We start from the raw sequence: 24,464 nt of genomic DNA on the forward strand, positions 1-24,464 counted from the left end.
CAGAGACAACAGGCTGTGTGTTATAAACTGAGTAACTAAACCAAATTATGTCCACAAACACAGAAGTGCTGAGTGTGTGTGTTCAGTCAGTGATGATGTGACTTAAGGAGGACAGGTGGAACTTACCTTCTGGTACTCCTCCAGCATCTTCTCTACGGAGCCACCAGGAACTAAGTCCAGAGACAGGTTAGTGAACTCCTCCTGCCTTCTGGACTGAGCGCCACACCTGCACATTAAAGGAACAATACACATGAAAATACAGCCACAGAGGTCATCAGAAGACTTCCTGCTGGAGGTACTGTGCACCACAACTAGACCAGACCAGAAGTGTTTCCTGACCAGGTTATTAGGGGGACGCAGTGCTGCATCATACTGCTTTGTTTAATTTATTCTCATGAAGTAATTTCATCTCGCTAGTTTGTGAACATCAGCTAAAATGGAGCATGCAGTTAATTTAACATTACTAGGGTTATAATAATAATCCAATATTAGCTAACTGTGCAGGAGGTAGGCAAGGTAACCATAATCTGGTGAATTAAGTTTGAGGCAAAGAGCCCAACGAAGCTCCTACAGCTTTTCAAAACACTTCAGATTTTCAGAAATCATCTCCAACTTTTGTCTCTGACCACATGTAACACTACACAAAGAAAGAAGTCTGCTGATATATTTCAAAATCTGCAGCAGTAGTAACCTGCCCTGACACACTACACGTGTGTGTATGAGATGTTTTACTGTGTAGTCTTACCTGCTGCATGTCCTGGTGTTCTCCATCTTGAACACCAGGTGATCTTCAACAGGGCAGGTGTACTTAGTGCCCATGTTGGCAGCAGTCCCCTGCAGCGAGGGAGACAGGCTCCTCATCTGGTCCAGGACCGAGGTCAGGAATTCATGAGCGTCCTGAACACAAAGAATCACACAGATGAGTTTATACACAGAGGAGAAACCAACAGCAGGAAGTGCAAATAACTAAACAAAAAACCAGGTGACTCACTTTCTGCTGATGATCCCTGAACTCTGGAGCCTGGGCTGAGACCGCCTCCTTGAATGAGCGGAGGAGGCGGACTTTACTTGTGGAGCTTGTGGACACGCGGGCATCTCTGATGGCCATGAAGGTTCTGCAGAGGGCGTAAGAAAAAAGAAGAGATGTGTTAGATATGTTATTACATTTTGTTTTTGGAGTTTGTAGATAAACCTGAGCAAGACATGAATGAGTGTGTGAGCTGCTGTACCTCATCAGTCGGGCCTCAGGGTGTGAACTCCAGACCAAATCTTGGCGGCTGACATCACAAACAAAGTCCTCCAGCGTGAGGAGGCTTTGCAGGCTGGAGTTGATGTAACAACTCTGACCAAGATTTGGAAAGCTGACACATAAAACATAGTGAGTCAAAACACACGTCAACATTATCAATTCTTCACTAATCACAAACCTACTAGAGATATTTTAGCTTGATTTGATGCATAGTTCTTGTTCAGATTAACTCACCCGAAGTGGTTGATGGTGCTCCCCCTGACACCATCACCGACACCAACTTGACTCCCTTTGGTGCTACAAAAACACAAACACACGTGGTCGATAAACAGGACAAGAGGTTTGATCTCACTCTTATAAAAATCTGTCAGTTGGCCAACTCTTCTAACCATCTACATAAAAAATATTTTCTCTGCTGAACAAAAACATAAAAAACACTTGAACCCTTCTCTCAAGTTACAAGTCGTCTTACTCCAAACAAAGATGAGCTTTAAAATTCATTCTTATCAAGGGAAACAATTTGATGTTAAAGTCTTCATTCAAGGTCCGCTTATTACATTTCTTCCAGACTTTCTATTAATTACGACCTCTGACCTCTGACAGTCTCAAGCAAAAACATGATGCTGTTCAAGATTGTTTAATTCAGCAGTATAATAAAAAACACCTCTACTTTTAATTATGATCAGCTGTATTTTAGAAAACTCTTCTGTGATTAAAGGAAAACTAAATGAACATTTAAAGCTGAGCTTTTGTAATCTAAGATATTGATATTTAGTATCATTAGTAAATGTGGAGGTGGGTTTTAACTACCTGCTAAACTGATCCTGGCGGAGCTGTACCGTCAACGGGTTGAGGTCGGGCAGGAGGAACTCTTCAACAGCGACACTGAATGCCACGACCTCGTCCAGATGACAGTTTCCGGCTGGAGAGCTGCAGATGGAGGAAAAAACAGATTGTGTTTATTTTATTCATTATTGGAACTTAAGTGACAGAAAGACTCCAAAGAACTGCACTGTGATCATATGTCCAAGTGAGATTTGTTCTTGTGAAACTAATTTATACTAAAAAGACTAGATTATGTTACAGGCAGTGAATAGAGAAATATCAATGAAGATCAATATTCAGTGACTTTCTTTACTTCTGACAGATACTGAAAGCAGCATTAAATGAGTGTCGTTACCTTCTGATCTTCTTTTCTTCTTTCTTCTCCTCTTCTTCGTCGCTGGTTGCAGCCGGAGCGACCCGATGTTTTCTCTGTTGGAAGATTAGAAAACTCTCATGGTTCAATAATGCACAGACAAATAAACTATATAAGTTTTCTCTCTTAGTCCAGATTGGTTACTATATGGTTAATGTTGAGTTCTGGCTCTTTCTGTCAAACATACCTTGCAGCATGTGAGGAGCCGACGCCACCAAGGAGTCTTTGTGGCCTTTGGTTTTGGCTCACAAGTGCTAAAGAGAAATACATAATATGAATAAATCTTAGAAAATACATTTATGTAGTGGGACAATCATTTTTTTCCTCCTATCCTTTGTCACTAATCAGCCGCTCTATATTGTGACCCATCAGAGGGGCCCTGAGCCCCAGGTTGGGTACCAGTGTTACGATACTACTCAGAAAAATCCTTCACTAAACTAAAAGTGATAGTTAAAAAAACCTAAAAAATATTCAGGATGAGGTTTCTTACCTCTCCTTTCCTTCCTCGACCTCCTTGGTTTCCTTCTTCTGTAGAGTAAAAAGAAAAAGCAACGATATAAGTAAAGTGTATCAAACAAAGTTTTTATGGTTACTTACAACTAAAAAGTTTAAATATAAATGTCACAGTCTACTAAAATGAGGTTAATATGAAGCTCTGACACTTTCTGTCAAACATACCTCAGGGTGACCGAAGAGCCGGTTCCTCCAAGGAACCTTCTTGATCTTAGTCTGCTTTCCAGCCTCAGCAGACGTGGCTGAAGCTGGAGTGGTGGCAGCAACACTGTTGGTAAAGAGAAACACACACAGTTGTTTGTATCACTTGTAGCCATGAATAAATCATAAATCATTTTCAAGAATTGTTTCAAGGGTTTTTCACTTAAAATAAACAAAATCATCCAGAAAACTAAATAAGGTAGCCTATGAAACTGACTGTAGAAATGAAGAAATAGGTAGAGCAATGGTAAAATAACAGTTATGAATTTATTTACCTCTCATGAGAGCCGGGGCGCTGTTGGCTCTCATGTGCCACAATACTTTCCGCAGGTTTCTACTCAGAAAAAGAAAAATGAGTTGAATATTAACAGAAAAATAATGTGCATTCATAACTGATATAAGTTAAATTCACTTAAAGTATCTACAAGACATTTGACTCTCAAAGACTAAACAATGCCAACTTTTTCACTTCACGAGGTCACATGAATATTACAATATTTACAGAAAAATGTAGTTAATCTGTGAAACGAACCTTCTTCTGAAAACGACGCAGTGCAAACATCTTGCTAACTGTTTCCAACACTTAAAACTGAAGGTCAAACTGTACTCGTCTGTCTGTTACAGCAGGCGAACTGAACTGTCAGTTATATATGACTTTTAATCAAAGGAGCCAGAATGCCGTGATGTCATAATCAATAGTTCTAATTTATGCAGATATGTAAAAAAAAAAAAGTGCTTTGCGACATCATACATCATCAGTGATGTTTCCTGAGGTCATTGGGTGTTTGAGATCTTTCAACAATCAGAGACCTTCGCCCAGGTGACCCATCCGAGGTTCATTAAGCCCCTAAATACTGTATATACTGTAATTCCTCCACTAGCTAGCTACAAACATTTAGATCCTTTAACGTTACGTAAGCAAAATTACCAATACCACAATAGAGATAATAGAAATAAACCTTATTCAAAATGTTCTTTAAATAAAAACTGACATTTCAGTAAATATCCTTGTTTGCCATCTTACCCAGGGTCAGATGAGAAGAAGATATTAGTTTCCTCTCTGCATGTCCAGTGCAGGATGTGTGTAGCCTAGCTTAGCTCAAATACTTAGCTACTGTAGAAACAGGTGGAAACTGCTAGCTTAGCTCCATCCAAAGTGAAAAGAAACACCTTCCAACCGCCTCAAAGCTGCCGACATGTTGTTTCTTGCTCATTTAACATGTAGAAAAAGAAAATGAAAAAGAAAATGAGACATTTTAGCGGCAGACATTTTAGTTAGAGTTGAGCTATTTCTCAAACAACAGCCACTTGGTGCATTAAAAAGTTTTTCACAGAGTGGTAATGAGCTTGCTAACTAGTTAAGAAGATAAAACATGTAAATAAGAAAGCTTTTGATCTGTTTGAATGTGTATTTTTTCACTTTTGATGTAGCTAGGCTAGCAGTTTCCCCCTGCTTCCAGTCTTTGTGCTAAGCTAGGCTAAACACGTCTATATCTATCTCTGTACTCAATGCACCAATATGAAACTGACATCCATCTTCTCATGACTCTGACTATCAAATATAAAAGTACCTGTGGACAATAAAGTTCCTTACCCAGTGTTAAATTCTTGACAAGGTCTTCCTGTCTGGGTTGTCATATTGGTGCTGTTGCAGTTTTGGATGTTTTCCAGGTTTCAGAATACTGTATAAAGATGGACGACATGACTGCTCCCCAAAAGTGAAGCTGCAGTATAGTTCATAAATCCCTCCATGTTAGAGGATGGGACATCAGCCAAACTAAAAAACCAAAGTGCACAACAAATACATTTTCCCCAAAGATGGTTTATGTCGTTCTGTCAGGTTAAGGTAAAGGGAAACACCTTAAGGGGGAACAGTTTTCAATACAACACCTGCTAACAGTCCTTGTTCTGCTTTGCCGCAGACGTAAACTTTAACTTAATTTCACATTATTTTCTCATATATTCTACTCAGTTCAATCATTGCTGCTTTATAAAAACATCATGTTAAAAATAAATAACTGTGTTTTCCATAGAAAGATTTAAAAGAAAGAAAGAAATGACAGATGTACCTCGAAATAACCACAGACTGTATTTAGTTCATGTGAAAGATAATAGTGAAACATGTCATCTACCAAAGTGCAAAACCCAAGCTGACAAATAAAGAGTTCTGCTGGCGTTAACTTTGATAGTATAGATCAGCGGGTCTCAACCTGGAGTCCAGGGATCCCCAGGGGTCCTTGACGGAGTTCCTGGGTGTCCCCAGAAAAATGGGGAATATTTTAATTTCACCATTATTTCATTGATTGCAGGTTAGCCCAAAAGCAAATGCTTGTTACAGTCAATTTAATATGTGTAATATAAAAGTAATTTTCAAACATATTTTTCTTTTTATGCTTGGAACTGAAATATGTCAGTAAACCACAAGAGCAAACATGTACAATAAGTGAAATACAATCTCAAAATGAACCATCTCTAATGATATGTTTATGTTTCAGATCAAAGAAGCACTTTTGAAGGGGTGATGTGGAAAGTGTTGCCTCAAAATGATTTCACCAACACTTTCCTCTATACAGACAGATGGAAGCAGAAGAAATTGGTCATTGTGATCAGTTACAGATAGTAAAGTTTACAAGTTTGGAAACATCACTAATAGTATGTGTGATCATCTGTTGAGTCAGTTGACTTTGACTAACTCTGTTTAAAGCTTGAGAACAGCTCCAGTGTTGAATCCTGTCCAAAGGTAATTCAATTGATTGTTTCTCCAACTAAACTGAGATTTTGGAGACTTACAAATAAACATTTCACTCCGTCACTGACAGATGGGATGTCATTTGCATATCAGTTGTAGTAAAAAGTATGCTATGGACACACTGTGTCCAGTATGACAAAGCAAAAGCATTTTGAGGCATATATTTGTAGAATATATATTTATAGAATTCAAAATGTTGGAAGTTAATACGGTGCACTTTTTGATGAATGCTGCTGTTTCAACATCATTTGAGAGCACAACACAACTCAACATCAATATGTTCAATCACTGAATGTGCTGCTTTCTGAAGAAATTATCTATGTGGTGTATGTTGTGGCATAAAATTGTTATACATTGAGTTGATTGTTGGAAATATGACTTGGAATCACACACACACACACACACACACACACACACACACACACACACACACATATATATATCTTCTCAGCACCACCTTCCATGTTTTTATTATTATTCTTTCCACTTCATCTTGAGCAAGAAAGTGTAGAAAACTTGATCAGGATACCCTCATGTCAGGTGAAAGTAGGACTACATCACTTGGACGAGCGCTGCTCATTTACTCTTCTCCTGTAGACTTGGTTTACACATTAAATATGTGTTTGTATGTTAAGAGAGCCTGCTAGTGTAACTTATATGGTATTTATGTATATTTTCCCACTCAATTGTAACACTATTTTATGTACATGAAATCGATTTTGTATTCAATTCAATGCATTACCCCATTCAATTCAATGCATTACTGATTTGAGTAAAGGCACGAGAGCAAATGTCGGTATATAAACGGCTGGTTTGCGATGCGTTCTTCAGTTGGCAGTTACACATAGAGTAAAGCTACTGAAGACCAGCAAGATCACCGTTTGTTTTCATTTATTCTTTCAGGTGGGTAAATGTCACCTAAGCACCTTCAGATTTGATCAGTAGTCTACCCTTAATAGATATTTTGTCTTTATAGTTTGTATTGTGCTTTGTTATATTGTTTGAGGGAACTGTAACGTAAGGTAACTGCCAGAGGATATAACCGTCACTAATGCTAACGTAGCTCCTCAGGGATTTAAGCTGGTATTTCTCTCATTTTGACAACCTAACCTGTGAGAGCACATTCGCTAAGATTGTAAGGACTATAACTGTTGGTAGCTGTTGTTGATTTCGTTCAAATATGTTGAATTGTAATTTTATGGGTTATTGTTTGTCGGACGATTAAGCTAAGCTAACTAATGCTAACGTCAGCGGTCACTTGTTGCCATAGCAACGGTAAATATTCACATGGGGCTAATGTCATGTAAATAAGAGTGCAGAATCAAGCTTCATTGTAAATATAGCTAAGATATATTGTATTTAGCACTGAATATGTGATTTCAGTAGTAAGTAAATTTATAGAAAAGAGCTTGTAATAGTTGTAATACCATTTAATTTATTGTCATTTTGGGTTCATATATTGTTTTCTGTGAAATATACTAGTCATAAGAATTGTATATCAATGATTGAGTTTTAATACCTTTTGATATATTAGAATGGGTAATTTCTAATACTTTATTATAAGCCTATTTTATTTTTATTGGAATTCTGATACAGTTTATTGATTTTAAATGGATTTGTTTCGAGAATGTATCATTATTTTGGGATACTGTGATTTTTATACAATACTGTGATTGTTGCCCTATATTGTAGATTGTTCTAAGCCAGTTCAGTTGGCAGTTACACCTAGAGTAAACCTACTGAAGACCAGCATTCCCATTTGTTTCACTTATTCTTTAAGATTAAAAGCATCCCTCTTTAAAAAAAAAAAAAAAAAAAAGTTCATCCTGAGTCCAGTGCAAGCGGCAACCTCCGGCGCTGAAAATGAAGGAGGGGGGCGACTCCACTGCTTGCAAAAAGAAGTCCGATTGTATGGAAGTCTATGAGAAAATGACCCTAGTTCTCTCTTGATTTATTACCTCAGTAAACTGTTTCCTAACGGTTTTATGGTCTCACTTGCTAGTTTCAAGTCTTCTTCCATATAGCATGATGTTCATTTTGTAAATTATGGCCCCATTTAGAGTAAAATGGACGATAAAGCAGCATGTGCTTTAGGGCGTGGCTACGTTGTGATTGACAAGTCGCTACCACGGCGACAACGTTGCTTACGTAACGTATCCATTGCGTATGGACGTTGCTGCCGCCATTTCAGTGTGTTTTCAGTTCTCTAAAGTTAATTGTAACATCGTGGGCCCCCAAACAAACTCTTGTTCAGCGTTTGGTTGTAATATAAGACCCATCAATGAGTCGGATGATCAGTTTTTCCGGTGAGTACATTTTGTTTTAACGGTTTTAGGCGTGTTTTTCGCTAGCGAAAATTCGCATTAGCATTATCACTGTTGACCATGGATTGTAAATGCACCGTGCTAACCAAGCTAGCAGCTAGCGCTATGGTCAGCTCCACCCTCTCGTTCAAATATCGTCACTTTTGGCTCCAAAAATCAAACACGGCGACGGCCAAATACAAGATGGCGATGGTCAAATCGCTACACTCGAGGCTTCAAAACGGCAGTTCGCAAACCAGTGGGCGACTTCATGGTGACTACGGCCATATTTTTTTACAGTCTATGGTCCACTGTGATTCATGGGAGCAACACGAGCACACAGCTCAGTCTGTCAGACCTCTAAGTGAGCCTGAAAGGTTACTGGACAACTGGGATTTCTTTGTCCCAGTCCTCCCAACTACCATCCCACCACTGTACAACTGTCAGATAAATGTAAAGCGAATGTTTCTTGAAATGTAGCACAAGTATAAAGCAGCACAATATGGACATACTCATAAGACCATATCACCTTGATTCAGAACTCTCTTCATTGCTTACCTGTCAGTTTTAGAGTTCATTTTAAGATTTAATACCATTTAAAACTATCAAACCACATATTACATCTTAAAAAGCTTTTTATTTTGTTAGGCTCCATTTATATAAATATATGTAGATTGTTCATAATTTAATCCAATTAGAAATTGTTGATTTTCTTGTATTTTCTTCTTACAGTTGTCCCCCGAGAGCAAGCCAGATGCTGGTGTATTAAAAGGACAGCATGTGAGGCGACAGCGGCAAGAAAAAACTCCCTCAGAGAGGAAGAAACCTTGGGAGGAACCAGGCTCTCGGGGGGCCCATCCTCCTACGGGCTGGGGGATCCTCAGGCTGCTCCTGGCCACGTCAGCTCCTGGCCACGTTGGCTCCTAGCGTCTTCATCCATCATCTGCCGTCAACCTCAATGCTTACTCTGCAGGTGGTGAGCATTGAGAATACAGACAAGAGACTCACAGTAAATACACTGGTGGTGTGTTTCAAACTGTCCCTCTTCTTCTGGACTTCAGTGCAGGATGTGACAGCATTGTCTTCTTACCTGTCTCTTGTGGAACAGGATGTAGGCCGATTTCTGCCGCTCCCTACACACAGACACACTGGTTGTTTCATAGACTGCTTCATTGTTGAACGTGAGCCAGTGGTCAGTTGGCGTGTCTGGACGCTCATCAGGATGCAAGCTGTCACAGATTTAGTGTCCTAACAGGAAAGAGATGGTTGTTAACACTTTGAGATGCAGCAGAGGTTATGCAGGTTAACGACATTAAAGGAGATTTATTGAAAGCAGTTCTTCTCACCACTGAAAGACTCTGTAACATATTTGAGCCCACGATAGAGAACTACAGAAAGCCACATTCAGCATTCGGTGTGTGATTTTCATACCTTTGTCTCCTGATACCCCAAGATGACTGACGGTGCTGACCATGCTGTAGCAGCTGCCATCCTGAGAATGAACCTGTTTGGAGGACACCACCAGCTCCCTGGTCAGCATGACGGGGTCACGCACCTTCACCAGCTGCCAGGAAGGGGTGAAGCGGAAGCGCTTTATGTGGAGGATGAGCACACTGTAGAAGTAGATAAAGAGAACAAGATGGTTAGCAAAATTGTTACTGCGTTATATTCTATTTCCTGTTCTTAACATTTTGCATCTCAAGGATCCTTTAGGGATAATGAAGAATAACATTTAAGATGGATGTGATGTCGCTCACCTTGGCAGGGTCTCAAAGGCCGACCTCTGGCGAGATTCGCTCCCTCCACACTCGCACCGATACTCCAACGCTGTCTCCTGCAGAACAGCACAGAGACAACAGGCTGTGTGTTATAAACTGAGTCACTAAACCAAATTATGTCCACAAACACAGAAGTGCTGAGCGTGTGTGTTCAGTCAGTGATGATGTGACTGAAGGAGGACAGGTGGAACTTACCTTCTGGTACTCCTCCAACATCTTGTCCACGGAGCCACCAGAAACCAAGTCCAGAGACAGGTTAGTGAACTCCTCCTGCCTTTTGGACTGAGCGCCACACCTGCACATCAAAGGAACAATACACATGAAAATACAGCCACAGAGGTCATCAGAAGACTTCCTGCTGGAGGTACTGTGTACGACGACTAGACCAGACCAGAAGTGTTTCCTGACCAGGTTATTAGGGGGACGCAGTGCTGCATCATACTGCTTTGTTTAATTTATTCTCATAAATGAATTTGATCTCACTCTCACTCACTCTCCTGAAGAAAGAAAGAAGTCTGCTGATATATTTCAAAATCTGCAGCAGTGGTAACCTGCCCTGACACACTACACGTCTGTGTATGAGATGTTTTACTGTGTAGTCTTACCTGCTGCATGTCCTGGTGTTCTCCATCTTGAACACCAGGTGATCCTCAACAGGGCAGGTGTATCTAGTGCCCATGTTGGCAGCAGTCTCCTGCAGCAGGGGAGACAGGCTCCTCATCTGGTCCAGGACCGAGGTCAGGAATTCATGAGCGTCCTGAACACAAAGAATCACACAGATCAGTTTATACACAGAGGAGAAACCAACAACAGGAAGTGCAAATAACTAAACAACAAACCAGGTGACTCACTTTCTGCTGATGATCCCTGAACTCTGGAGCCTGGACAGAGACCACCTCCTTGAATGAGTGGAGGAGGCGGACTTTACTTTGGGCGCTTGTAGACGCGCAGGCATCTCTGATGGCCATGAAGGTTCTGCAGAGGGTGCAAGAAAAAAGAAGAGATGTGTTAGATATGTTATTACATTTTGTTCTTGGAGTTTGTAGATAAACCTGAGTAAGACATGAATGTGTGTGTGAGCTGCTGTACCTCATCAGTCGGGCCTCAGGGAGTGAACTCAAGACCAAATCCTGGCGGCTGACATCAGACACAAAGTCCTCCAGTGTCAGGAGGCTCTGTAGTCTGGAGTTAATGTAGCAACTCTGTCCAAGATTAGGAAAGCTGACACATAAAACACAGTGAGTCAAAACACACGTCAACATTATCAGTTCTTCATTAATCACAAACCTCCTACTAGAGATATTTTAGCTTGATTAACTCACCTGAAGCGGTTGATGGTGACTGACACCAACTTGACTCCCCATCTTACTCCAAACAAAGATCAGCTTTAAGATTCATTCTTAATAATTTGATGTTAAAATCTTCATTCAAGGTCCACTTTTTCGATTTCTTCCAGACTTTCTATTAATTACGACCTCTGACCTCTGACAGTCTCAAGCAAAAACATGATGCTGTTCAAAGTTGTTAAATTCAGCGATATAATAAAAAAAACACCTCTACTTTCAATTATGATCAGCTGTATTTTAGAAAACTCTTATGTGATTAAAGGAAAACTAAATGAACATTTAAAGCTGAGCTTTTGTAATCTAAGATATTGATATTTAGTATCATTAGTAAATGTGGAGGTGGGTTTTAACTACCTGCTAAACTGATCCTGGAACAACTGCACCATGAACGAGTTGACGTCGGGCAACTCAGTTGACAGGAGGTCATTTTTCCCTCCAAGGAACTGGAGGGACTCTTCAATAGCGACACTGAATGCCACGTCCTCGTCCAGGTTACAGTTTCCGGCTGGAGAGCTGCAGATGGAGGAAGAAACAGATTGTGTTTATTTAATTCATTATTGGAACTTAAGTGACAGAAAGACTCCAAAGAACTGCACTGTGATCATATGTCCAAGTGAGATTTTTTCTTGCGTTTATAGTAAAAAGACAATATGTTACAGGCAGTGAATAGAGAAATATCAATGAAGATCAATATTCAGTGACTTTCTTTATTTCTGACAGATACTGAAAGCAGCATTAAATGAGAATCGTTACCTTCTGTTCTTCTGTTCTTCTTCTTCTTTTCCTCGTCGCTGGTAGCAGCCGGAGCGACCCGATGTTTTCTCTGTTGGAAGATTAGAAAACTCTAATGGTTCAATAATGCACAGACAAATAAACTATATTAGTTTTCCCTCTTAGTCCATATTGGTTACTATATGGTTAATGTTGAGTTCTGGCTCTTTCTGTCAAACATACCTCGCAGCATGTGAGGAGCCGACGCCACCAAAGAGTCTTTGTAGCCTTTGGTTTTGGCTCACAAGTGCTAAAGAGAAATACATAATATGAATAAATCTTAGAAAATACATTTATGTAGTGGGACAATCATTTTTTTCTTTCTGTCCTTTGTCACTAATCATTTGCTTTATCTTGTGACCCATCAGAGGGGCCCTGAGCCCCAGATTGGGAACCAGTGTTACGATACTACTCAGAAAAATCCTTCACTAAACTAAAAGAGATAGTAAAAAAAAAAAATTCAGAATGAGGTTTCTTACCTCTCCTTTCCTTCCACAACCTCTTTGGTCTCCTTCTTCTGTAGAGTAAAAAGAAAAAATAACAATATGAGTAAACTATATCAAACAAAGTTTTTATGGTTACTTACAGCTAAAAAGTTTACATATAAAGCTCTATTAGAATTAAACTGTAATTGTCTGTCTGTTTCAGCAGGCAAACTGAACTGTCAACCCGGACTGGGTCACCTGGGTCAGTCCAGGCCTAGCTTAGCTCAAATACTTAGCTACTGTAGAAGCAGGTGGAAACTGCTAGCTTAGCTCCATCCAAAGTGAAAAGAAACACCTTCCAACCGCCTCAAAGCTGCCGACATGTTGTTTCTTGCTCGTTTAAGATGCAGAAAAAGAAAATGAGACATTTTAGCGGCAGACATTTCAGTTAGAGTTGGAGCTATTTCTCAAACAACAGCTGCTTGGTGCATTAAAAAGTATTTCACAGTGTGGTAATGAGCTTGCTAATTAGTTAACTAGTTATTCACCACATTAGATGGGAGATTTATTTCAACCTGTTAAATCACAAGTCTCCACCCGACCTGCATCATTGCATAGAAATCCACTCCTGACTAGACCACTAACACAAGATTATATAACTCCACCCTTCAGGCCTGCGACTCCCTCTTTTCCCTCCAAACCATTCCAGGCACAACAAAGAGAGAACCCGTGTTAGTTCAATATGAACTTTTCATCTTTATATTTTATTTGGTTGATATGGCATGAATTGTTTGAATGTTAACTGATTGTTTTTGTTTTTTATATGCCAGATTCCTGAGTTTGATCCTATATTAAGCAGAAAATGAGTGAAACGCCAGATTGTGGATTCATTAATGATAAAAAAAAGAAAACATCCACCATCCAACTGTTAACCATTTAAATCCACTCTTGACTACAATAAATTGTTGAAACAGCTTCCTGGATCCTGTGTTTAAATGTGCACCACATCAGAGGCCTGCACTACGAAACAAGTTCAACACACCCAGGATATCTTTTGGTTATCTGGCTTCACTCAACCCAACATTGGCCGTCCAGATAACCAGTACTACGAAGCTGCTTATCAACCAGCTCAGTCAACTCTGAGTTTTCCAGCTATGAGCGCGTTCATGTGAAAGAGGCGGGGTTGATAATTACGAGTGACATCATCAGAACCATGAATGAAACACTTCATGATATGAGATGAAACGGTGATGCAAAGTACCTGCAGAAAACTTCTGTTTAAGAGACAGAAAAAAGTCATATTCAACAAAGTGAAATGTAAATGAGCCCGTAATCATACAACAGAATAAGAAGATGTAGAAACACTAGAAATAATTTCCACATATTAAAAGTAGGCTACGACTTAAAATACATGTAGGAATTATTATATATGACTTAAGTAGAGAGTAAGTATTTTTGCTATTTAGTTGGAGGATGAAGAAATCATTCTGAATATGTCACATAAAAAAAGAAACTTAAAGTAATGCCAGACTGTTTCTGCTACTGAAGCAAAGAGTGTAAAAGTAGTTAATGACTGATGAGGTCTATCTGACCCAAATGTTGCATTTATAATCCTGGGAGCCAATTAACAGTGTGGATTATTTTTCTAATACAAGACAATATTTTGTTTTCATTTTCAGTTATCATCACAGTTGTCTCATGTTATTCTGAGCTGCAGTGATGGAATCAGAGTGTAAAATCATCCACACTGTCAGCTTCACTCCAGGGATAAATAAACTTTATACTATTTAAATGCAGCTCAAATCATCATGTGTTTAGTGTTGTAAATGATCTCTCCATTTGTTAGAAGCTCAGATTTAAAACCAGAGTGGAAATAGAAAGCCTGCAACAATAAAATGATCCAGTGATCTGATTGGTTTAAGCTGGGCGGAAAATTCTCATTGTGAAAAGCAAATGCATGTTACTGTCAGTTTAATTATATTTTATATAAATGTCATTTTCAAATATATTTTTCTTTTCATGCTTTGAACTGAAATATGTCAGTAAACCACAAAAGCAAACATGTACAATAAGTGAAATACAATCTCAAAATGAATGACTGTCAACTGAAATGTTTATGTTTTAGTTCAAAGAAGCACTTTTGAAGGGCTGATGTGGAAAGTGTTGCCTCATAATGATTTCACCAACACCTTCCTCTACACAGACAGATGGAAGCAGAGGAAATTGGTCACTGTGTACAGTTACAGATAATAAAGTTTACAAGTTTGGAAACATCACTAATAGTATGTGTGATCATCTGTTGAGTCAGTTGACTTTGACTAACTCTGTTTAAAGCTTGAGAACAGCTCCAGTGTTGAATCCTGTCCAAAGACGAAGCAAAAACACTTTTGAGGCATAAATTTTGACTGTAGAATTTGAAATGTTGGAAGTTAATACAGTGCACTTAAGTGATTTCTGAAAAACAGGTTCATGTTTTTGATGAATGCTGCTGTTTCAACATCATTTGAGAGCAAAACACAACTCAATGTCAGTATGTTCAGTTATTGAATGTGCTGCTCTCTGAAGAAATGATCTATGTGGTGTATGTTGGAGCCAATAAATTGTTATACATTGAGTTGATTGTTTGAAATATGACTAATATTGGTTCATATATATATATATCTTGTCAGCACCACCTTCCATGTTTTTATTATTATTCTTTCCTCTTCATCTTGAGCAGAAGAGTAGAAACCTTGATCAGGATACCCTCACGTCAGGTGACAGTAGGACTGCATCACTTAGACGAGTGCTGCTCATTTATTCTCCTGTAGACTTGGTTCAGACATTAAATGTGTGTGTTTGTATGTGAAGAGAACCTGCGAGCACACAGCTCAGTCTGTCAGACTGGACAACTGGGATTTCTTTGTCCCAGTCCTCCCAACTACCACCCCACCACTGTACAACTCAGATAAATGTAGAGTGTACGTTTCTTGAAATGTAGCACAAGTATAAAGCAGCACAATGTGGACATACTCATAAGACCATCATATCACCTTGATTCAGACCTCTCTTCATTGGTTATCTGTCAGTTTTAGAGTTCATTTTAAGGTTTGACATCATTTAAAACCATTAAACCACATATTCAATGTTAGAAAAGTTTTTATTATGTTAGGCTCTCTCTCTCTCTCTCTCTATATATATATATATATATAGAGAGAGAGAGAGAGAGACTTTTTTTGTAATAACTTAATTGAAAATCATCCAATTAGAAATCAGATTGATTTGATTTTCTTACGCTTTCTTTTTACAGTTGTCCCCCGAGAGCAAGCCAGATGCTGGTGTATTAACACAGCATGTGAGGCGACAGCGGCAAGAAAAAACTCCCTCAGAGAGGAAGAAACCTTGGGAGGAACCAGGCTCTCGGGGGGCCCATCCTCCTATGGGCTGGGGGATCCTCCGGCTGCTCCTGGTCACGTCGGCTCCTCGTCCATCATCTCTCCTCTCTTACCGCAGCTGCTCCTCTGGAGTGGATGATGACGATCCTCACACGCTCTTCATTTGGCCCCTGGTGCGTTCAGGTCGCTGCTCCTTCCGCCCTACACCCTGTTCTACACCTGAGAATACAGACAAGAGACTCACAGTAAATACACTGATGGTGTGTTTCAAACTGTCCCTCTTCTTCTGGACTTCAGTGCAGGATGTGACAGCGTTGTCTTCTTACCTGTCTCTTGTAGAAAAGGATGTAGGCTGATTTCTGCCGCTCCTTACACACAGACACGCCAGTTGTCTCACTGACCGCTGCATCGTTGAAGGTGAGCCAGCGGTCAGTTGTCGTGTCCGGACGCTCATCAGGATGGACACTGTCACAGATGTAGTGTCCTATCAGGAGAGAGATGGTTGTTAACACTTTGAGATTGTCAGTAGTTCTTTTCACCACTGAAAGACTCTATAACATGTCTGAGTCCACTTAAGAGGACTACAGAAAGCCACATTCAGCATTCGGTGTGTGATTTTCATACCTTTGTCTCCTGATGCCCCAAGATGACTGACGATGCTGACCAGGCTGTAGCAGCCGCCACCCTGACAATGAACACAGTTATTAAAAGTTAGCTTCACACAAACACACTAAACAACAGCACACACAGTCTACATATTAACTTTCATGTTTCTGTTTGTTCTCGGGCAAGGTTTGTATTTCTTTACCTGTTTGGAGGACACCACCAGCTCCCTGTTCAGCATGACGGGGTCACGCACCTTCACCAGCTGCCAGGAAGGGGTGAAGCGGAAGCGCTTTATGTGGAGGATGAGCACACTGTAGAAGCAGATAAAGAGAACAAGATGGTTAGCAAAATTGTTACTGCGTTATATTCTATTTCCTGTACTTAACATTTTGCATCTCAAGGATCCTTTAGGGATAATGAAGCCCAGTTTGGGAACCAATCAGGTCAGGTGTTACAACATTTATGATGGATGTGATGTCGCTCACCTCGGCAGGGTCTCAAAGGCCGGCTTCTGGCTCGATTCGCTCCCTCCACACTCGCACTTGTAGTCCAACGCTGTCTCCTGCAGAACAGCACAGAGACAACAGGCTGTGTGTTATAAACTGAGTAACTAAACCAAACTATGTCCACAAACACAGAAGTGCTGAGTGTGTGTGTTCAGTCAGTGATGATGTGACTTAAGGAGGACAGGTGGAACTTACCTTCTGGTACTCCTCTAGCATCTTCTCTACGGAGCCACCAGGAACTAAGTCCAGAGACAGGTTAGTGAACTCCTCCTGCCTTCTGGACTGAGCGCCACACCTGCACATTAAAGGAACAATACACATGAAAATACAGCCACAGAGGTCATCAGAAGACTTCCTGCTGGAGGTACTGTGTACCACAACTGGACCAGACCAGAAGTGTTTCCTGACCAGGTTATTAGGGGGACGCAGTGCTGCATCATACTGCTTTGTTTAATTTATTCTCATGAAATAATTTCATCTCGCTAGTTTGTGAACATCAGCTAAAATGGAGCATGCAGTTAATTTAACATTACTAGGGTTATAATAATAATCCAATATTAGCTAACTGTGCAGGAGGTAGGCAAGGTAACCATAATCTGGTAAATTAAGTTTGAGGCAAAGAGCCCAACGAAGCTCCTACAGCTTTTCAAAACACTTCAGATTTTCAGAAATCATCTCCAACTTTTGTCTCTGACCACATGTAACACTACACAAAGAAAGAAGTCTGCTGATATATTTCAAAATCTGCAGCAGTAGTAACCTGCCCTGACACACTACACGTGTGTGTATGAGATGTTTTACTGTGTAGTCTTACCTGCTGCATGTCCTGGTGTTCTCCATCTTGAACACCAGGTGATCCTCAACAGGGCAGGTGTACTTAGTGCCCATGTTGGCAGCAGTCTCCTGCAGCGAGGGAGACAGGCTCCTCATCTGGTCCAGGACCGAGGTCAGGAATTCATGAGCGTCCTGAACACAAAGAATCACACAGATGAGTTTATACACAGAGGAGAAACCAACAGCAGGAAGTGCAAATAACTAAACAAAAAACCAGGTGACTCACTTTCTGCTGATGATCCCTGAACTCTGGAGCCTGGGCTGAGACCGCCTCCTTGAATGAGCGGAGGAGGCAGACTTTACTTTTGGCGCTTGTGGACACGCGGGCATCTCTGATGGCCATGAAGGTTCTGCAGAGGGCGTAAGAAAAATGAAGAGATGTGTTAGATATGTTATTACATTTTGTTTTTGGAGTTTGTAGATAAACCTGAGCAAGACATGAATGAGTGTGTGAGCTGCTGTACCTCATCAGTCGGGCCTCAGGGAGTGAACTCCAGACCAAATCTTGGCGGCTTACATCGGAGACAAAGTCCTCCAGCGTGAGGAGGCTTTGCAGGCTGGAGTTGATGTAACAACTCTGACCAAGATTTGGAAAGCTGACACATAAAACACAGTGAGTCAAAACACACGTCAACATTATCAATTCTTCACTAATCACAAACCTACTAGAGATATTGTAGCTTGATTTGATGCATAGTTCTTGTTCAGATTAACTCACCCGAAGTGGTTGATGGTGCTCCCCCTGACACCATCACCGACACCAACTTGACTCCCTTTGGTGCTACAAAAACACAAACACACGTGGTCGATAAACAGGACAAGAGGTTTGATCTCACTCTTATAAAAATCTGTCAGTTGGCCAACTCTTCTAACCATCTACATAAAAAATATTTTCTCTGCTGAACAAAAACATAAAAAACACTTGAACCCTTCTCTCAAGTTACAAGTCGTCTTACTCCAAACAAAGATGAGCTTTAAAATTCATTCTTATCAAGGGAAACAATTTGATGTTAAAGTCTTCATTCAAGGTCTGCTTATTACATTTCTTCCAGACTTTCTATTAATTACGACCTCTGACCTCTGACAGTCTCAAGCAAAAACATGATGCTGTTCAAGATTGTTTAATTCAGCAGTATAATAAAAAAACACCTCTACTTTTAATTATGATCAGCTGTATTTTAGAAAACTCTTCTGTGATTAAAGGAAAACTAAATGAACATTTAAAGCTGAGCTTTTGTAATCTAAGATATTGATATTTAGTATCATTAGTAAATGTGGAGGTGGGTTTTAACTACCTGCTAAACTGATCCTGGCGGAGCTGTACCGTCAACGGGTTGAGGTCGGGCAGGAGGAACTCTTCAACAGCGACACTGAATGCCACGACCTCGTCCAGGTGACAGTTTCCGGCTGGAGAGCTGCAGATGGAGGAAAAAACAGATTGTGTTTATTTTATTCATTATTGGAACTTAAGTGACAGAAAGACTCCAAAGAACTGCACTGTGATCATATGTCCAAGTGAGATTTGTTCTTGTGAAACTAATTTATACTAAAAAGACTAGATTATGTTACAGGCAGTGAATAGAGAAATATCAATGAAGATCAATATTCAGTGACTTTCTTTACTTCTGACAGATACTGAAAGCAGCATTAAATGAGTGTCGTTACCTTCTGATCTTCTTTTCTTCTTTCTTCTCCTCTTCTTCGTCGCTGGTTGCAGCCGGAGCGACCCGATGTTTTCTCTGTTGGAAGATTAGAAAACTCTCATGGTTCAATAATGCACAGACAAATAAACTATATAAGTTTTCTCTCTTAGTCCAGATTGGTTACTATTTGGTTAATGTTGAGTTCTGGCTCTTTCTGTCAAACATACCTTGCAGCATGTAAGGAGCCGACGCCACCAAGGAGTCTTTGTGGCCTTTGGTTTTGGCTCACAAGTGCTAAAGAGAAATACATAATATGAATAAATCTTAGAAAATACATTTATGTAGTGGGACAATCATTTTTTTCCTTCTATCCTTTGTCACTAATCATGTGCTCTATATTGTGACCCATCAGAGGGGCCCTGAGCCCCAGGTTGGGTACCAGTGTTACGATACTACTCAGAAAAATCCTTCACTAAACTAAAAGTGATAGTTAAAAAAAACCTAAAAAATATTCAGGATGAGGTTTCTTACCTCTCCTTTCCTTCCTCGACCTCCTTGGTTTCCTTCTTCTGTAGAGTAAAAAGAAAAAACAACAATATGAGTAAACTATATCAAACTAAGTTTTTATGGTTACTTACAACTAAAAAGTTTAAATATAAATGTTAGAGTGTACTAAAATGAGGTTCATATGAAGCTCTGACACTTTCTGTCAAACATACCTCAGGGTGACCGAAGAGCCGGTTCCTCCAAGGAACCTTCTTGATCTTAGTCTGCTTTCCAGCCTCAGCAGACGTGGCTGAAGCTGGAGTGGTGGCAGCAACACTGTTGGTAAAGAGAAACACACACAGTTGTTTGTATCACTTGTAGCCATGAATAAATCATAAATCATTTTCAAGAATTGTTTCAAGGGGTTTTTCACTTAAAATAAACAAAATCATCCAGAAAACTAAATAAGGTAGCCTATGAAACTGACTGTAGAAATGAAGAAATAGGTAGAGCAATGGTAAAATAACAGTTATGAATTTATTTACCTCTCATGAGAGCCGGGGCGCTGTTGGCTCTCATGTGCCACAATACTTTCCGCAGGTTTCTACTCAGAAAAAGAAAAATGAGTTGAATATTAATAGAAAAATAATGTGCATTCATAACTGATATAAGTTAAATTCACTTAAAGTATCTACAAGACATTTGACTCTCAAAGACTAAACAATGCCAACTTTTTCAGTTCACCAGGTCACATGAATATTACAATATTTACAGAAAAATGTAGTTAATCTGTGAAACGAACCTTCTTCTGAAAACGACGCAGTGCAAACATCTTGCTAACTGTTTCCAACACTTAAAACTGAAGGTCAAACTGTACTCGTCTGTTACAGCAGGCGAACTGAACTGTCAGTTATATATGAATTTTAATCAAAGGAGCCAGAATGCCGTGATGTCATAATCAATAGTTCTAATTTATGCAGATATGTAAAAAAAAAGTGCTTTGCGACATCATACATCATCAGTGATGTTTCCTGAGGTCATTGGGTGTTTGAGATCTTTCAACAATCAGAGACCGTCGCCCAGGTGACCCATCCGAGGTTCATTAAGCCCCTAAATACTGTATATACTGTAATTCCCCCACTAGCTAGCTACAAACATTTAGATCCTTTAACGTTACGTAAGCAAAATTACCAATACCACAATAGAAATAGAAATAAACCTCATTCAAAATGTTCTTTAAATAAAAACTGACATTTCAGTAAATATCCTTGTTTGCCATCTTACCCAGGGTCAGATGAGAAGAAGATATTAGTTTCCTGTCTGCATGTCCAGTGCAGGATGTGTGTAGCCTAGCTTAGCTCAAATACTTAGCTACTGTAGAAACAGGTGGAAATTGCTAGCTTAGCTCCATCCAAAGTGAAAAGAAACACCTTCCAACCGCCTCAAAGCTGTCGACATGTTGTTTCTTGCTCATTTAACATGTAGAAAAAGAAAATGAGACATTTTAGCGGCAGACATTTTAGTTAGAGTTGAGCTATTTCTCAAACAACAGCCACTTGGTGCATTAAAAAGTTTTTCACAGAGTGGTAATGAGCTTGGTAACTAGTTAAGAAGATAAAACATGTAAATAACAAAGCTTTTGAGCTGTTTGAATGTGTATTTTTTCACTTTTGATGTAGCTAGGCTAGCAGTTTCCCCCTGCTTCCAGTCTTTGAGCTAAGCTAGGCTAAACACGTCTATATCTATCTCTGTACTGAATGCACCAATATGAAACTGACATCCATCTTCTCATGACTCTGACTATCAAATATAAAAGTACCTGTGGACAATAAAGTTCCTTACCCAGTGTTAAATTCTTGACAAGGTCTTCCTGTCTGGGTTGTCATATTAGTGCTGTTGCAGTTTTGGATGTTTTCCAGGTGTCAGAATACTGTATAAAGATGGACGACATGACAGCTCCCCAAAAGTGAAGCTGCAGTATAGTTCATAAATCCCTCCATGTTAGAGGATGGGACATCAGCCAAACTAAAAAAACAAAGTGCACAACAAATACATTTTCCCCAAAGATGGTTTATGTCGTTCTGTCAGGTTAAGGTAAAGGGAAACACCTTAAGGGGGAACAGTTTTCAATACAACACCTGCTAACAGTCCTTGTTCTGCTTTGCCGCAGACGTAAACTTTAACTTAATTTCACATCATTTTCTCAAATATTCTACTCAGTTCAATCATTGCTGCTTTATAAAAACATCATGTTAAAAATAAATAACTGTATTTTTCATAGAAAGGTTTAAAAGAAAGAAAGAAATGACAGATGTACCTCGAAATAACCACAGACTGTATTTAGTTTATGTGAAAGATAATAGTGAAACATGTCATCTACCAAAGTGCAAAACCCAAGCTGACAAATAAAGAGTTCTGCTGGCATTAACTTTGATAGTATAGATCAGCGGGTCTCAACCTGGACCCCCAGGGATCCCCAGGGGTCCTTGATGGAGTTCCTGGGTGTCCCCAGAAAAATGGGGAATATTTTAATTTCACCATTATTTCATTGACTGCAGGTTAGCCCAAAAGCAAATACTTCTTACAGTCAATTTAATATGTGTAATATAAAAGTAATTTTCAAACATATTTTTCTTTTCATGCTTGGAACTGAAATATGTCAGTAAACCAAAAGAGCAAACATGTACAATAAGTGAAATACAATCTCAAAATGAACCATCTCTAATGATATGTTTATGTTTCAGATCAAAGAAGCACTTTTGAAGGGGTGATGTGGAAAGTGTTGCCTCAAAATGATTTCACCAACACTTTCCTCTATACAGACAGATGGAAGCAGAAGAAATTGGTCATTGTGATCAGTTACAAATAGTAAAGTTTACAAGTTTGGAAACATCACTAATAGTATGTGTGATCATCTGTTGAGTCAGTTGACTTTGACTAACTCTGTTTAAAGCTTGAGAACAGCTCCAGTGTTGAATCCTGTCCAAAGGTAATTCAATTGGTTGTTTCTCCAACTAAACTGAGATTTTGGAGACTTACAAATAAACATTTCACTCCGTCACTGACAGATGGGATGTCATTTGCATATCAGTTGTAGTAAAAAGTATGCTATGGACACACTGTGTCCACTATGACAAAGCAAAAGCATTTTGAGGCATATATTTGTAGAATATATATTTATAGAATTCAAAATATTGGAAGTTAATACGGTGCACTTTTTGATGAATGCTGCTGTTTCAACATCATTTGAGAGCACAACACAACTCAACATCAATATGTTCAATCACTGAATGTGCTGCTTTCTGAAGAAATTATCTATGTGGTGTATGTTGTGGGATAAAATTGTTATACATTGAGTTGATTGTTGGAAATATGACTTGGAATCACACACACACACACACACATATACATATATATATCTTCTCAGCACCACCTTCCATGTTTTTATTATTATTCTTTCCACTTCATCTTGAGCAAGAAAGTGTAGAAAACTTGATCAGGATACCCTCATGTCAGGTGAAAGTAGAACTGCATCACTTGGACGAGCGCTGCTCATTTACTCTTCTCCTGTAGACTTGGTTTACACATTAAATATGTGTGTTTGTATGTTAAGAGAGCCTGCTAGTGTAACGTATAGGGTATTTATGTATATTTTCCCACTCAATTGTAACACTATTTTATGTATATGAAATCGATTTTGTATCTTTACAGATACACCCCATTCAATTTAATGCATTACTGATTGGAGTAAAGGCACGAGAGCAAATGTCGGTATATAAACGGCGGGTTTGCGATGCGTTCTTCAGTTGGCAGTTACACATAGAGTAAAGCCACTGAAGACCAGCAAGATCACCGTTTGTTTTCATTTATTCTTTCAGGTGGGTAAATGTCACCTAAGCACCTTCAGATTTGATCAGTAGTCTACCCTTAATAGATATTTTGTCTATATAGTTTGTATTGTGCTTTGTTATATTGTTTGAGGGAACTGTAACGTAAGGTAACTACCAGAGGATGTAACCGTCACTAATGCTAACGTAGCTCCTCAGGGATTTAAGCTGTTATTTCTCTCATTTTGACAACCTAACCTGTGAGAGCACATTCGCTAAGGTTGTAAGGACTATAACTGTTGGTAGCTGTTGTTGATTTCGTTCAAATATGTCGAATTGTAATTTTATGGGTTATTGTTTGTCGGACGATTAAGCTAAGCTAACTAATGCTAACGTCAGCGGTCACTTGTTGCCATAGCAACGGTAAATATTCACATGGGGCTAATGTCATGTAAATAAGAGTGCAGAATCAAGCTTCATTGTAAATATAGCTAAGATATATTGTATTTAGCACCGAATATCTGATTTCAGTAGTAAGTATATTTATAGAAAAGAGCTTGTAATAGTTGTAATACCATTTAATTTATTGTCATTTTGGGTTCATATATTGTTTTCTGTGAAATATACTAGTCATAAGAATTGTATATCAATGATT

The 24,464-nt window shown here is 39.3% G+C and overlaps 2 protein-coding genes and 1 long non-coding RNA gene across 8 annotated transcripts in view; all 3 read right to left on the bottom strand.

Annotated features, from left to right (window-relative positions):
- Positions 1 to 8,830: 8,830 nt before the first annotated feature.
- The window catches only part of LOC122999404 (ubiquitin carboxyl-terminal hydrolase 37-like), a 36,990-nt gene continuing 21,356 nt past the window's right edge, over positions 8,831 to 24,464 (bottom strand). The window contains exons 4-10 of one of the 6 annotated variants that reach the window (XR_006407726.1): positions 11,081 to 11,212; positions 10,843 to 10,966; positions 10,597 to 10,748; positions 10,187 to 10,286; positions 9,971 to 10,047; positions 9,304 to 9,826; positions 8,831 to 9,180 (exon numbers count right to left, since the gene is read on the bottom strand). Coding sequence is in view for 2 of the 6 variants with exons in the window: in XM_044376283.1 (XP_044232218.1) it covers positions 9,556 to 9,826; positions 9,971 to 10,047; positions 10,187 to 10,286; positions 10,597 to 10,748; positions 10,843 to 10,966; positions 11,081 to 11,212 (856 nt within the window). In the remaining 4 variants the exon portion in view is untranslated. Of the gene's footprint in view, positions 9,827 to 9,970; positions 10,048 to 10,186; positions 10,287 to 10,596; positions 10,749 to 10,842; positions 10,967 to 11,080; positions 11,213 to 12,294; positions 12,626 to 15,653; positions 16,007 to 24,464 lie in introns of those variants that run through there. The other 5 variants (XM_044376283.1, XR_006407729.1, XR_006407727.1 and 2 more) reach the window with 5 other exon arrangements.
- On the bottom strand, positions 16,810 to 17,235 carry LOC122999410. The gene is made up of 3 exons (XR_006407730.1): positions 17,215 to 17,235; positions 16,999 to 17,075; positions 16,810 to 16,824 (listed from the first exon to the last, which is right to left on the bottom strand). It is a non-coding gene; the product is annotated as an uncharacterized LOC122999410 (long non-coding RNA).
- LOC122999409 (ubiquitin carboxyl-terminal hydrolase 37-like) lies at positions 17,893 to 19,161 on the bottom strand. The gene is made up of 3 exons (XM_044376290.1): positions 18,572 to 19,161; positions 18,318 to 18,449; positions 17,893 to 18,203 (listed from the first exon to the last, which is right to left on the bottom strand). The coding sequence occupies exons 1-3, from the start codon at positions 18,727 to 18,729 to the stop codon at positions 18,014 to 18,016; spliced, it is 480 nt and encodes a 159-aa protein (XP_044232225.1). The 5' UTR covers positions 18,730 to 19,161; the 3' UTR covers positions 17,893 to 18,013.

This window comes from Thunnus albacares, chromosome 16 (genome assembly GCF_914725855.1).
Source record: "Thunnus albacares chromosome 16, fThuAlb1.1, whole genome shotgun sequence".
In the NCBI taxonomy this organism is placed as follows: Eukaryota; Metazoa; Chordata; class Actinopteri; order Scombriformes; family Scombridae; genus Thunnus; species Thunnus albacares.

Excerpts from the sequence above, each read along its gene's own strand:
- LOC122999409 (XM_044376290.1), bottom strand. The coding sequence starts at position 18,729 with ATGGTTAGAAGAGTTGGCCAACTGACAGATTTTTATAAGAGTGAGATC. Across the intron at positions 18,450-18,571 it reads AGCACCATCAACCACTTCGG|CTTTCCAAATCTTGGTCAGA; the intron begins GTGAGTTAATCT and ends TTTATGTGTCAG. Across the intron at positions 18,204-18,317 it reads CCTGAGGCCCGACTGATGAG|AACCTTCATGGCCATCAGAG; the intron begins GTACAGCAGCTC and ends CGCCCTCTGCAG.